Genomic DNA, 15,180 nt, shown 5'->3' with positions numbered 1-15,180 from the left:
AACTGTGCAGCTGGCATGGCAGAGTGATGCCTGCACTTTGGTCCAGGGTGGTTTAATTTACCACAGTTTAGGGACAGACAACACATATATCTGAGATTAAAGTGTCAATGGGACACACACTCCCCCTGTGGCATAATAAACTGTCCATGCATGGGATACACAACCCCACCCCACCCCTCCACATCCTATTAGCATCTCCAGAAAAACATAATGCTTATTTAATGGTTAGTATAGTGCGGGTGGCGCTGTGGTCTAAACCACTGAGCCTAGGGCTTGCTGATCAGAAGGTCGGCGGTTCGAATCCCTGCAACAGGGCGAGCTCCCATTGTTTGGTCCCAGCTCCTGCGCACCTAGCAGTTCGAAAGCACGTCAAAGTGCAAGTAGATAAATAGGTACTGCTCCGGCAGGAAGGTAAACGGCATTTCCGTGTGCTGCTTTGGTTCACCAGAAGTGGTTTAGTCATGCTGGCCACATGACCCGGAAGCTGTACACCGGCTCCCTCAGCCAATAAAGCAAGATGAGCGCCGCAACCCCAGAGTCATCCGCGACTGGACTTAACTGTCAGGGGTAACTTTACCTATAGTGCTTCAAAACCTGACACGATCTGTTTGACCAGAGAAAATAGAGCAGGCATATTATTTATTAAATAATATCCCCCTTTTCCTCCAGAGAATTCAAAGCAGCATACAAGATCTTCCCCATCCCTCACTCTAATTTAATCCTCTGAGGTAAGTTAAACTAAGAGGTAAGGACTGGCTTGAGTCACTTCGTCAGCTGAACACAGTGCCTCCTTGCACAATATTAAAATACACCGACAAAAGAATACGCTTTTTAAAATTTTGTTTAAATATGTATAAGCACACTTGCATATAAAATATTGTAAGGCAGCATATAAACTAAAAATACAATACTATAATAAAAACAAGAAAAACACCAGGCATACCAGCTGGTTGGCAAAAAAAATCTCAGGTTCAAAAAGCCTGTTTTTCAGAAGATGTCTAAAAGCAAGCAGAGATGACTCCTGCTGAAACTCTACTGGCAACAAGTTCTGCAGGTCAGGGTCTGACACACTATAGTCTCAGTTCGTGGTGAAGGCCAGCTAAACTGGGGTTGGCCCCCAATGCCCCATCAGAAGACCTCAGTGATCAAGGTGATGCATAAAAATGTGGTGGCATGGATGGAATAATGTCTACTGCTATAGTGCAAGTACATTTTTCAGTCAATTTTAATATTGCACTCAGGAGTTTCTCTTTTCTATTGCTATGCATCAAATTAATCTAGGCATTCAGATCATATTCAACCTATTCTGAGGACCAGGCCAAGACATTTAGGTACCCGTTGCAAACCACAAAATGGTGGGGGACCCTGCTAGGAAAGAAGGAGTGAGTGAAGATCTACATCCAGGATGGGGGGCGGGAGGGAGATTTACACTGGGAACAATGGGGGAAGGAGACCAGCAGCACCTTCTATTCGCCAAGAGGCCACTCTAGAGCCAGCATAGGAAGAGCTGTTGAGGAGGTGACAGATTCAGCCTCCAAGAAGTGCACCAACCACAGTTTTTGCTGTCACTGAGACGGCGGCAGCAGACAATGCATTGGAAGCCGGATCTGCTGCCCCAGTGGGATCTTGCTGCCCGAGGCAGTTGCCTCACCTTGCCTCATGGGTGGACCAGCCCTGCCTATTCTGCACTGATTCCTAGTCAATTCAATGTGCTGGCTTTGGCTTTTAAAACCCTAAACAGTTTGGGATCAGGTTATCCAAGGACCACTGTGATTTCCAGCCTGTCACTAGGAGCTGTTAGATTGCTGGGTATCAGATATAAGACCTTTTGGCCTGACACCTTTGGAACTTCCTCTCCATGAAAACACTTATTGCTTCATTACTGTATATACAGGTATGTTTTAAAAGAAATCTCTGAAGGTGTTTTTATTCCAGTCTGCACTTGCTTAATTAATGGGCTATGCCTGAAGGTTTTTAGCTGTTGATAGCTTTCAGTTACTATGTTAATATTAATGATTAAACCACTGGCAGAGGAAGAGGGGGGTGGGGGAGCACACCACCCCCAGCACCACGATCCCGGTGGGGTGCCATCGTGGTTGCCCCCCCCTGCGCTGTGCGCTACGCCCCCAGAACACACGCCAGCCACGCCCCCACCTGCTCTCCGCCACTGGATTAAACTGCAATCGCTGTTATTTTCAAGTGTTTATCGTCTCAGAAGGGCAGTGTGTCCTAAAAGATAAGATACAATTTATTTACATACACATTTATGTAGATTTCATAATTATATAAAATCATTTTGAGCAAAACTCTTTATAGGGGGGAAATGCTCAAATATGACTATTTTTAAACACTTTTAAAAATGTGTTTGTTAATTACAATGATGACAATATTGTGGGGGGTTGGTCTTTATTCTATGCGCTTATACCATATGCAGGGCTTTTTTCAGCTGGAACTCAGTTCTGACACCTATGAGGTGGGTTCTGGCACCTCTGAGGTAGGTGCCATTGCCATTCTAACAGAACAAAGGATGCGTTCATGGAGAGTTCTGGCACCTCTTTTTCTAGAAAAGTGGTACTGGCCATATGTAGATTTATTTGAAGTGTTGAAGTAAATTAGTTTTTTATTAAATACCTTTCCCTCAAGTATATTGTCTTTATATAATTTGGTAGTGCAAATCCTGCCAGAATCCACTGTGAAGGACAAAAAAAGGTGCACTTCATAGGTGACCTTATATTGCCATGTTAGCTGATAACTTAGTGTTATCTAAGTACTGGGGGAAGTATGAAACTCACTGGGGTGTGTGTGTGCAGAGATACAATACAGAGAACTTGTCACACACCTAGTAGTCACACACAGGTGGTATGCTACATTTAGCTCAGTGGGTCACAAGTAACTGTGCAAGTCTGTAACAGTTGGGTGTATGAAATCCATGGTCAACCTTACAGCCAGACATTTGGTTCTGAAAATGGGAAACAGCAGCTGGTCCAGAACCACAGCTTCTTGGTTAGTGGTCAGGAATGGACTGCAGAGTTTGTGCAGTGCTAGATGAACTGCAAGGGACCCAGGTGGCGCTGTGGGTTAAACCACAGAGTCTAGGGCTAGCTGATCAGAAGGTCGGCGGTTCGAATCCCTGCCACGGGGTGAGCTCCCGTTGCTCGGTCCCAGCTCCTGCCCACCTAGCAGTTCGAAAGCACGTCAAAGTGCAAGTAGATAAATAGGGACCGCTCCGGTGGGAAGGTAAACGGCGTTTCCGTGCGCTGCTCTGGTTCGCCAGAAGCGGCTTTGTCATGCTGGCCACGTGACCCGGAAGCTGTCTGCGGACAAACGCCGGCTCCCTCGGCCTATAGAGCGAGATGAGCGCCGCAACCCCAGAGTCGGACACGACTGGACCTGATGGTCAGGGGTCCCTTTACCTTTACCTTAGATGAACTGCACTGGTCTGGACCACAGGTTAGTTTCCAGGCACAATCCAAGGTGCTAGTTCTTTTACAGTCCTGGACAAGGATACCTCAGGTAGCACATTTTTCCTACATAAAGCCTTTTCCTGGCCTGCCTCAACCAGGGCCAGCCTGAGGCTAACCTGTGTCTCCCCCCTTCCTGCCAGGGAAGATGGAGTGAGTGAAGATATACAAGAGGAACAAGGGGGCAAGAAAGATTGACATTGGGATCTGCTGCCCCCAGGGGTACTGTCACCTCATCTTGCCTCATGGGTGGGCGAAAGCTGGCCACAACTCTCAGAGGCAGACCTGGTAGCTACAAGAAACAGGCCCTTTTGGGCAGCAGCACATATGCTTTTGAATTATGGTGCTGGAGGAGACTCTTGAGATTCCCATGGACTGCAAGAAGATCAAACCTATCCATTCTTAAGGAAATTCGACCTGAGTGCTCACTGGATGGACAGATCCTGAAGCTGAGGCTCCAATACTTTGGCCACCTAATGAGAAGAGAAGACACCCTGGAAAAGACCCTGATGTTGGGAAAGATGGAGGGCACAAGGAGAAGGGGACGATAGAGGACGAGATGGTTGGACAGTGTTCTTGAAGCTACCAACATGAGTCTGACCAAACTGCAGGAGGCAGTGGAAGACAGGAGTGCCTGGTGTGCTCTGGTCCATGGGGTCACGAAGTGTTGGACACGACTCAACAACTAAACAACGACATATGCCCTTTAGAAATCTGTCCAGAGGAGCCCAGGTCCAAAAAGAAGTTGGCAACCCTAACCACCATATTCCTGTGTTTAGAGGGCAATGTTTCCAGGCAGAAAACATAACTTCCAAGCATAATGGAGCTCCAGCATTTTATAAATTTACTGTCTCCTTTACTGAGTTTTCAGATGAGAGCTCTTTTTTCCACTGCACACCCTTCCTGTACTGCCCAGATGACTAAACCAGGGTTGCCACATTTCAAAAGGTGAAAATCCAGACACAAAAGTTGTTGTGTGTTTTTTGAGTTTTTAAACTATTTTTAAGAAAAATCAGCAAAAACAACACTGTCGCCATGGGTTGCCATAGGGATTTTCCAGGACATTTCACCGATTTCTGCCCAGGCACTACTTTCAACTTCAGTATTCCGGGTATGTCCAGGAAAATCTGGACACATGACAACCCTAACTAAACTCTCATGTAGTGTGTATAATCTGTGTTTAAATTGTAGAATGGGTAACATCTCAGTTGTGGTGCATATATTTTCAGGTTAACAGGTAGCTAAACAAAATATGTGGATTATCAACAGGCAATGTGCACAGAAAAGAAATTCTTAAGAAAATGGTCTCTTGGAGAGGTCCACTGCAATTACGTACTTCATATCACAATCATTAATGATGATTTTTCCTAAGATGTTTGGAACCTGATGGATCTGCCTGCTGTTAACCAAGTGATTTCTGGCACTAATTTCTCATGAGACTATCTCTAGAGCAGGGATGGGAATCCTGAGGCCATCCAGATTTTCCCGGACTACAGCACACATCATCCCTGAACATGTCGGCTGGAGCTGGTGGAAACTGGAGTACAACAAAATCTGGAGATACACAGATCCCCCGTCTCCCAACATATTATGTCACAACTGATGGAGAGGCTCTGTTGCGCAAGGCCCTTTAAAATGCATGGAAGTTACACAACAGCACAACCATGTTTTATCACTGCTCACAACCATTTTAATTGGGCTAAAGGAAAAGGAAAACATCCTTGTGTACAAACCATTTTAACCAATACATGTGGCAGATGTATGTTTTGTCTCGAGTTGCAAAAAGGCTGTAGCTATAAAGCAGTGAAGAAAAACTAAACAGAGCCACCCATTAGTTTTGAGAGGTGGCAGAGGGAGGGAGACAAGGAAGGTGTTTGAAATGCATTCATCATAATCACCCAGATTGTTTTGCTTGCAGAAAAAGCCTAGGAGAGAAGAGGTAATAAGGCTGCACGGCTGGGAAGGAAGACTGAAAGGAATCTAATCACAAAGTAAAACAGAATCTGTGTGCAAGGTATAATGGCAGCAGCAGATAAGTCTGACATAAAGAGCAACATGCTGATGACAATACTCTGTCATTTAAACCATGAACAGTCAGTGGGGCTGTAAAACAAGACTATTTTTGCGGTAAATTATCTGGAATTATCTGGGAAAGCTGCAGTAGAGGCTCCTCATTATACAGATTGATTGTTTCTATTTTAAACATTCGCATGCACACACACACACACAAAGCCCTACGGCCACTACTTATGCACCTGAGACAGTCATTCAGGAATGGAGACTCAGGTGCATTGCATTTCAGCAATCCCAACGGAAGCAGAATCAGTTCCTCAGTCATCTTTGCAGGAGGGGATGCTTCCTTTGGGCTGTGTCCCACAAACCATAATTTCAACATTTTCTTCCGCTTCTCTGTTTTTTTAGTACTATATTGTGTAAATCAAATACTAGTAGGGACATTTTCATTTCATTTCATTTCATTTCATTTCATTTCATTTCATTTCATTACATAACTTACATTGCAAGTAAGACATGTTGAAATGCTGGGCTGCCAACTTTTTAAGGGCCCTGTTCCCTTGCTGGTAGGGGCAGCCTGGTGCGGGGGGGGGGGGGTAATGTTACCAAGTGGAGCTTTCCGCATTACTTTTGCCTGTTTGCCAGGAAAAGTTGTTAAATTTCTGCTCCTTAGACTGCAGTTAAATGGTCAGGAACAGGGCTGGTATGAATGTTGGCAACCCTAACAGAAACCTTCAGATGTTCCTATACTATGCATAACAACGCTCTTGCTTGTTTATGAGGGAATAATCATTTATACAAGAACAATAGTAAGCTGCATTTAGAGAGAAAAGACAACCCAGATTTACCCCCAAAAAAGAATCTTGGACCTGTAAGCAGAACAAGCAAGCCCTGGGAGAGTACAGTTTATGTTCTCTTTAGGGAAAATGAGGTACAGCTTGTGGATACCAGGGCTGAAGGCAAAATCTCTACCATCAACCTCTTCACCAGTCCAAATTCACATCTCTTTTGGATATAAAAGACTAGCTCATTAAATGCCAAGCATGACACTGCTGGAACAGACCAAAGCTGTCCAGAATATGACCCCAGGGACTTGTTTCCTTGGGTTATAAACAGCCTATTCATGGTGCTACAATGCACACCTCCCCCTCTCAGAAACACTTCATAGTCCTCTCATTGCATACAGAGCTCCCTTCTGTGCTACAGAGACTGACTCTCTCCCCAAAATCAGTCTTGCTCCTCCTTCTCATGAAGTATGAGCCCTCTTATGCATCTGCCCATATCACTGGCTTTCCAGGTCTCCATTTTCTTTTTTTACTGACCCTATATTTGTACAGTTAACGGTAAACAGGTATGTTGCAAATAAGTTTTTTTCCTCATCACTTGTATCTCCTTGTTTGTTTTTTTAAAAATCACCTGCAGACTTTCTGCTTGTCAGGTGTTTGAGGCAGAAGAACATGATTGTCAAAAATAGTTGCTGATCATGTTAAGACTAACTAAAATAAAATTGAAAAACCGGTGCCATGAAGCATTCTAATATAAGGAACAGAACCATTAAGACGTATGCAGCGTAACATAAAAACAGATCATTAATTGATTTGAGTTTGGGAAGAACTCACTTTCAATTTGTGAATAATTAACTACGTAAAACAGAATAGAGGGACACGAAGGTCATGAGTAGAAATGCATTGAACAAAATGCCCTTGCTGGTCAGTAGGTATGCTGCTAAGCAACAACCAAAGGCTCTGATTCAGCAAAGCATTTACTGGTAACTCAAATCCAGCAAATTTAGCAAGCCACAGTGAAGCACCTCCCCTCTCCTTTAAAAGGGTGTGGAGCAGGAGGCGAGGGGCTTGAAGTGGACCGTGGGGAGACAGGTGGGTTAGGTGTAAAGAGAGGTGTTGGGGAAGGGTAGTAGATGGCAAACAGAGCAAACAGGGATGGCAGCTCCTTGTATGTTTGATACCCTTTTAACTGACCAGGTGAGGCAAGCCTGGCTGCTGAAAAATAGTCCTGGGAATTGCAGCTTGGCAAGAGTGCTGCAAATGAAGTTAGAATTCTCTAACCTCTATTTACATAGCAATTCCTTAAGGAGACAGAATTATGGTTAGGGAGAATCTTGTTGCCTTAAACCAGCTGAATCCCTCTGCAGAATATCAATTCCTAGTAAGTGCCCTTAGGATTGGAGTCTAAAGACAGGGCTAGATTGACTTAAGGTCAATTCAAACTATAAATGATCTTACAAAAACGGCAATTCTACACCCACTTACATGGAAGCAAACTTCACTGAACTCAGTGGCACTTGCTTCCAGGGAGACATGTATAGGATTGCACTGTTCATTACAATTACATTTTAGTAGTTGTGTGATACTCTTGGAAGTCCCTTTTCTGTGACAATATTGCTGATATCCTATCCACCCAAAATTAATCAGAGGTGGCAATACCCTTACTGCTGCCCTTCGGTGATTCTGAGATGTGGGATCAGACCTACACAGTAAAAGTAACTAACTAACCCTCCTTAAAAGTTTATTATGGCTCTTATCTTCAGTGATAGCCAATGTCAAATCCACAAGGGATTTGCTTCTTGACTAGCTCCGGGCCTCGTTTATTTTATCCTTGTTGCTAATTTCAGCTGCTATGTTGACTTTCCAAACAGCGGAGTGGAGGTAAGGACATTTTCCAAGCTTCAGACTCCCCCATCTCCTGGGTCAACAAGAACAAAACTTTCCACAGGAACTCTGATTTCACAACATATTGTCATGGCTACCAGACTGAAAAGAGAAGAGGGCCTACAGCTTTAATTATCTCACAGAAGAGCTTTTCTCACCCTTTGCTGGAACCCCCCTTTTCAACAGAAACCCTCTCCTCTTTTGCATCTCACCTAGGGCTTTCGAAGGTGGAATTGATATGGGGGGGGAGACAACAATTTTGGGGGTTTCCTTTAAAAAACCTTTTGGGGTATCCTGGTTTTTACTTTTTGAAAAATGGCAACCCTGTCTCATCACACTTGCATTCTGTTTATAGAATGGGAGGGGCGAATTATGTTGCAATTCAGTAGTATCAATGTGACTGTTTTGTACTCACGGGTCTTTACTGTGTATCCTATAAACTACTGTAATAGCAAACTGATTTTATAGTCAAAATGGCAACATTCACACACAAACAGGTTTGGGGAAAACCCAAGGTTTATAGCAGTACAAGAAAAATATTTAGAGGAAAAGCCCTACAGGGATGAGGGATAAACACACACATTGGGGGGGGGGGGAGTGAGGACTGAGCATGGCCAGTAGGCACAACATGCTGACTTACTGTTAAAGAGAGCAAGAATAGAACAGAGTATCCTAGAAAAAGTTATCTGGCTCTCATCCAGCACACTACATTGCAACATTTTGTTGCAGGTTCCACTTGCTGACCACTCATTTGGGAGAAGAGCTTTTCCATGCACAACCATCCCTCTACATTAAGTACCACCAGCAGTCAAACATACATTTACACAGCCTGCCACACACCTAAATAATATGCACTACACTCTTGTGTATGCATGCCTGTACATCCAAGTCCACCTTGTTTCTGCAAAGAAAGGACCAGGCACATTTCACAGCATTCTGGCTTTCTAAAGCAAATAAATGTACAAGTAGCCGTGAAACATGTTTAAAAAAATATGATCTAAGGAAAAACAAACACTGCCTAATTTAACTATACCTGCGGTTTCCTCAAGGTCTTGGTCATCCCATGAGAGAGCTTTCTCCTTTTCTTTTCAAAGAGGGAAGTTAGTTTATGCTCAGAAGCATAAGGTGCATTCAGAAATGTCCACAAGCAGTGGACAGGACCTAAAGGAAACACAAGTCTAGGGGAATTGACAACAGCTCTAATACTCATAGACCATACTCCCGTTTAATTCCATTTTCATCCCAGCAAATAGATAAGAAAGTAGTAATTGATGCAAATTGTTCTCCTGCTGGTACAAAAGGGAGGTGCTTGGATATTTGGTTAAATGGATAAAAAGACAAGGTTCTGTGCAGACCCCCTGAGGCATAGACACAGATGACACTGTCCATTTCCTGAGCAGCACAAACTGCAGGGCCTGTATAAACTTTTAGGTAATAATTGAGCAAGTGGAAGATAAAATGAGGACTTTGCGAAATATATGATTCAGCAGACCTCAGTAGGGCACAAAATCATGTGTTCTTGCTTATGAGCAAGAAAAAGAGGCAAGAGAGAAGTCTGCAGATATTAGACAGAGACTGATTCCTTTCATCATCTCCTTGCCTGCCATTTCAGGACCACAAACAGTGGACAGGAGCTTGGATAAATGCTGGAGACAGTTTTTTTGTTTGTTTGCTTTTGAAAAGAGGAATAAGGCTACAATGCTGCACACACTTACAAGGGAGTAAGTCCCACTGTACTCACATATTGCTTTTGTCCCACTGTTGCCTCTGGTCAAACAGCTGTTGAAACAATACGAAATGCTGCAAAACCTGTTTGTCAGACATAACAATGGGATGAGTGCATATGCCCTACTCAATGGCATACTCTAAAGCCATCTTCAACTCTGAAAAGAAGCAAGCAAAACAAATCACTTGTCTCCCGCTAAAGAGCTTCTCTTGGGATTCCAGAGATCACTTCTGAGCAAGGCCTGTCTTTACCCAGAATCCTCCTACCTCAATATTTCACAACAAAAACTCTTCCTGCTTGTCCCATGGGTCTAGAACACCACCAAGTACTCACCTGCTCCAAAGGACACATGCTAGTACTGCCAGCTTTTCTCTAGAGAGCCAGACCTGCCATGAATTCCACATCTACTTATGCTAGTCAAGGCTGTTAACTTTCAGCATCCCAAAACCACAACACAGAACAATTTCCAGATGTGCTGTAAGTAGTGCATGTTTGGCTTTCCTTTCAGAGCAGAGACAGATATGGGGGCTATTTTAATTTTCTGTAGAATTTCATATTGGGTCGAGATCTTGGCCTATTGGTTTCATTGATCTGTTTTCAGCAATGACACCTAACGTGGAGACAGGACAATTAAGAAACTTAAATAAATACACAACACTTGGGATACAAACCCTTCCTCACAACGACCCATCTGCTCAGAATTTATTCAGGTAGCCCGCCTCTCACATCTCTGAATAGTCACTACCTGTATTCATATAACCTCAGGCAACCTCAGGGCCATGGGTTCGAGCCCCACTTTGGGCAAAAGATTCCTGTATTACAGGGGGTTGGACTAGATGACCCAAGTCTACTCTTCTGATACAAAAAGCAAGAAACACCTCCCTTCTATTCTTTGATCACCTTTCAGAGCAACCTACTCCCAACTGCTCACACACACCTGTACAAGTCAAACTTTCTGATGACTTCCTATGAAGTTAGGCGCCGAGGCTGCTTATCTCCCCACATTTTCACGGCAGCAGTAGCAGCCCGACACGTGGCTCATTTATTCAGAAGTCGCCGGAGATGCATTCAAGGTAGGCATGCTCAAATACCATTGAGCCGAGAGCAACCAACTTCCAAGATCCCTCTAACAAATAGGAGCTTTTAGGAGGCACCTGTCGCTCCAGACATACCTTCTTCCTAAGGCTCAGGGCCCCTCTTCCACTCAGTCCAATGCGAAGAGGGGGACGTCGACTAGCCCCGTGTGGCCAAAGGGCAGGCTGCTCTGGAAGAGACCACTATCCGTGCCCCCCCTTCCCCGCCTTGGAAGAGACCACTATTCCTCCCACCTGCACATATACGCGCTGGCAACCTCCCCAGCTGCAGGTACCGGCTCTGCCCCCCCTGGGGCCCCTCGCCGATTGGGTGGCCGCCTCTCCCTGCCCACTCCCCCCCCCCCCCGCCTCCCACGCCTGCTCGCTCGCGGGGAGGCAGCTCGCACGAGGCTCTCCCAAGCGCTCTCGGCGACAGGGCCGCCCCAGCCCCACATGAAAGGAAGCCGCGCGCATTTGCTCCCGCGGAGAGACTCACCCTGCCCGCGTCAATCCGGCCGGCCGACTGTTGTCATAGCGGTGGGTCGTGCAGCCCTGGCCGCGCGCCACGGGTGTCCTCCATAGGCAGCGCGGGGTGCTCTGACGTCAGCGCGGAGACACGCCTCTCCCGCTCGCCCCCTCCGCCGTCTCTTAAGGAGCAGCGTGTTGGACCAGCCCCCGCCCCCACCCCCCTGGGCCGCGCGAGATGAAGGGGATTGTTCTCCTCGCGACTTTCTGCGCGCCAAAACTGCAGCGCTTTTCGCCGTTTGCCCTCCTGGAACCATATATATAGGCTGCAGCAGGGGATTTACCTCAGGGAGGGAGACACGTGTCAGAAATGGAGTGGCGGCGTGCTGGGGTGACAAAATGAACAACAGCAGCAGCAGCAGCTGACCGGAGCAGCAACACAACAGAACAGCAAAGTGCTGGTTTTGTACCACTCTTCGTGACGCCGTGGATCCAATACAGGGTTTCTCAAACTTGGGTCTCCAGCTGTTTTTGGACTACACCATCCCTAGCTAGCGGAACCAGTGGTCTGGGATGGTGGGAATCGTAGTCCAAAAAAACAGCTGGAGACCCAAATTTGGGAAACCCTGATCCAATACATTTTGCTCTCTGAGGCAGACATAAGAAGTTGCTTTTTACTGCGTCGTACCATCGGGTCAATCTAGCTCAGTATTGTCTACACTGACTGGCAGCTGCTTTCCAGGATTTCAGACCAGGATCTCTCTCAGCCCTACCTGGAGATGGAGATTGAATCTGAAGCCTTCAGCTCATAAAGCAAACGCTCTAACTCTCCCCTAAGTAATTTTGGGCACATAAGGAAAAAAAGAAAGGAGGCCATTTTCCCCTCCTTAGTAAAAATACAATAATATTCCACCTGCCATATCCACCACCTGAGGCAGCTGCCTCAAAGTCCTGATTTCCTGGTGTGCTGGTTTCTTGTTTTCAGGGATTGTGCTCAAACTGGAGAGCAAGGAGAAGTATTCAAAAGTGGAGTCCCATACCTGTTGTCAGAAGTAGTACAGAGCATTTTACCACCTCCATGTTTGATGTACTACCATGTAGTTCTGCTGCATGTGTAGAAGACCCAGTAACTGTCTAGAGATCATACTTCTATCACTCCACCCCAGTAAAAGCAAGTGAGGATTTGCTGTTTTGATATCTGTGTGTGCCAGTTTCCTGCATGCATGTGCCAAAGTGACTCAAAACACACACACAAAACAATGATACAGTAATATAACTGTTACAAAAAAATCTCCCTTTAATTCACTTGAAAGACAATCTGGCAGGCCACCAACTGCTGGGAAAGGAGGGGAAAGAGCATCCAGCTGTGCAAAGGGAAATGGGAGCACAATTTTTGGTGAGCTCAACATGTTTCAGATCCAGTTTATCCTCAGGTGCTCTCAAATCAGGATTGTCAATATGGTATTGAAATACTGTTGCAACTTGCTAACCTGGCATGCTGCATTTTTCATGTTAATTGAATCTTTTTCATGAACAGTCTGGGAAAACTTGGACCATGATTCATGTTGTTGTTGTTCAGTCGTTCAGTCGTGTCCGACTCTTCGTGACCCCATGGACCAGAGCACGCCAGGCACGCCTATCTTTCACTGCCTCCCGCTGTTTGGCCAAACTCATGTTAGTCACTTCGAGAACACTGTCCAACCATCTCATCCTCTGTCGTCCCCTTCTCCTTGTGCCCTCCATCTTTCCCAACATCAGGGTCTTTTCTAGGGAGTCTTCTCTTCTCACGAGGTGGCCAAAGTACTGGAGTCTCAACTTCAGGATCTGTCCTTCCAGTGAGCACTCAGGGCTGATTTCTTTAAGGATGGATAAGTTTGATCTTTTTGCAGTCCATGGGACTCTCAAGAGTCTCCTCCTGCACCATAATTCAAAAGCATCAATTCTTTGGCGATCAGCCTTCTTGATGGTCCAGCTCTCACTTCCATACATTACTACAGGGAAAACCATAGCTTTAACTATACGGACCTTTGTCAGCAAGGTGATGTCTCTGCTTTTTAAGATGCTGTCTAGGTTTGTCATTGCTTTCCTCCCAAGAAGCAGGCATCTTTTAATTTTGTGACTGCTGTCACCATCTGCAGTGATCATGGAGCCCATGATTCACAGACTCATGGAATTGTAGAATTAAAGTGGGTGATGAGGGTCATCTAGTCCAACACCCTGCAACGCAGGAATCTTTTGCCCAATTTGGAGCTTGAACCCATGAACCTGAGATTAAGAGCCTCATGCTCTACCGACTGAGCTATCCTTGCAATTCATCTGCTTTTACACAAACTGGTTACTTCTGAGAACTCTGTGAAGTTCTCCCAGGTTTGAAGTAATTGTATAGGAAAATACAAAGGAAAGCAGATAAGGAGTGACAAGCCATAGAGAGCCAAATAAAAGTGACCAGTGGCCCTGATTTGTTTTAGGTTTGCCTGTAATTTGCCCACATTTTCCTCTCTTTTTCTTTGGGGAGGCTCCAGAATGTGCACTGATCAGAGCCCAGCATATACATGTCTATATATTGGCATGGTGTGTGTAATGTGTAGCCAGGCTCTTGAACTTGCAGTTTTTGTTGAGCAGCAAAGCTGTGTATGTTTTGAGTTGCTAAGAAAATGCTAGTGGATATGATGGGCAGAATGTGTGGCAGGTAATCTAAGAGTTAACTGGCCAGATAACTATTGTTATTGGTGGCTATAAATATGAATGAATGATAGATAGATAGATGATAGATAGATAGAGTGAGTGAGACAAGTTGCATCAGATCAAAGGCTGTCAAGTCCAGTATCCTGTTCCCATATTGGACAAGCTGAAGCCTATTGGAAAACCACATCCAGACATGAACACAAAAGCATTATCCCTATTGTATATAGTATATTTCGGAGATCTCTGGGGAAGTGCACTGCAACCCTTAATGAAACCCTTCTCAGTGAGAGCCAGGTCACCTGGTCAAGGTGAAGGGTATGTTTTGCTCTCACCGCAATAGTATCAAATACAGCACTTTGCCTAGCAAGCATTCACTTATATAAGTGGGGCTAGGCAAAAACATATTGCTGCCTGAGGCAAAGAACAAAATGGTGCTGCACCCATTCCACATTTCTTTCTTTTTCTCATCAGATGGAAGTTGGTTTAAGGGCAAGTGCATCAAACAGAAGTATTTCTTAAGAAGCTGCAGGATTCAGATGCATTGTGGCCAACATCATGTGTGCTCAACTTCAAGCACCAGCAGTGGGAGCGCAGTGCAGTCAGAGTAAACCATAATGTGTACAACGCACAGCCTAATCAAAAAGTGTCCGAAGCAATAGGAGAAGCACTGCCTGGGAGGATCCAATTTCCCTCACCCACATGCTTCTTGAAGTTAAAATCAGAATTCGCTCTCCCTTTATATGTGTGTGTGGTCAGAACAGACACATCTATAAACAGATGCCCTCATCGTATCCACTTTGGTTCTCAGAGGAACTCACTAAGTTATCAGCAGCAACATGGATGGGCAAAAAAAAAAAACCACCTTCTCTTTACTGGCTCTGGTGCTGAAAACCTGACACATTCTGACTGAAAGCCACAGCTGCTTCCACTGCTGAGCTGGGCTATCTGTCTCACCTTGTCACATTCTCCCAATACAGCACTGCAGAGAAGCCACTGAACCCAGAAGCAGGCAGACAGGGAGCTGGGCCAGCCCATGCACTCTGGCAGCCACCCTGCATGTGCCTACATTGCTATGCTCCTATGGTGCA

The 15,180-nt window shown here is 45.3% G+C and overlaps 1 protein-coding gene across 7 annotated transcripts in view; it reads right to left on the bottom strand.

Annotated features, from left to right (window-relative positions):
- Nucleotides 1-12,499, bottom strand: part of SLC43A3 (solute carrier family 43 member 3) — a 42,293-nt gene extending 29,794 nt beyond the window's left edge. The window contains exons 1-2 of one of the 7 annotated variants that reach the window (XM_033158356.1): nt 11,439-11,558; nt 9,885-9,952 (exon numbers count right to left, since the gene is read on the bottom strand). Coding sequence is in view for 2 of the 7 variants with exons in the window: in XM_033158333.1 (XP_033014224.1) it covers nt 12,448-12,487 (40 nt within the window). In the remaining 5 variants the exon portion in view is untranslated. Of the gene's footprint in view, nt 1-9,176; nt 9,219-9,884; nt 9,953-11,041; nt 11,158-11,197; nt 11,233-11,438; nt 11,565-12,447 lie in introns of those variants that run through there. The other 6 variants (XM_033158365.1, XM_033158333.1, XM_033158348.1 and 3 more) reach the window with 6 other exon arrangements.
- Between the last annotated feature and the right edge of the window lie 2,681 nt (nt 12,500-15,180).

This window comes from Lacerta agilis, chromosome 1, assembly GCF_009819535.1.
Source record: "Lacerta agilis isolate rLacAgi1 chromosome 1, rLacAgi1.pri, whole genome shotgun sequence".
Lineage (NCBI taxonomy): Eukaryota > Metazoa > Chordata > Lepidosauria > Squamata > Lacertidae > Lacerta > Lacerta agilis.
Note: the sequence above shows the minus strand (reverse complement) of the source record. Positions and strands in the feature narration are given on the sequence as shown.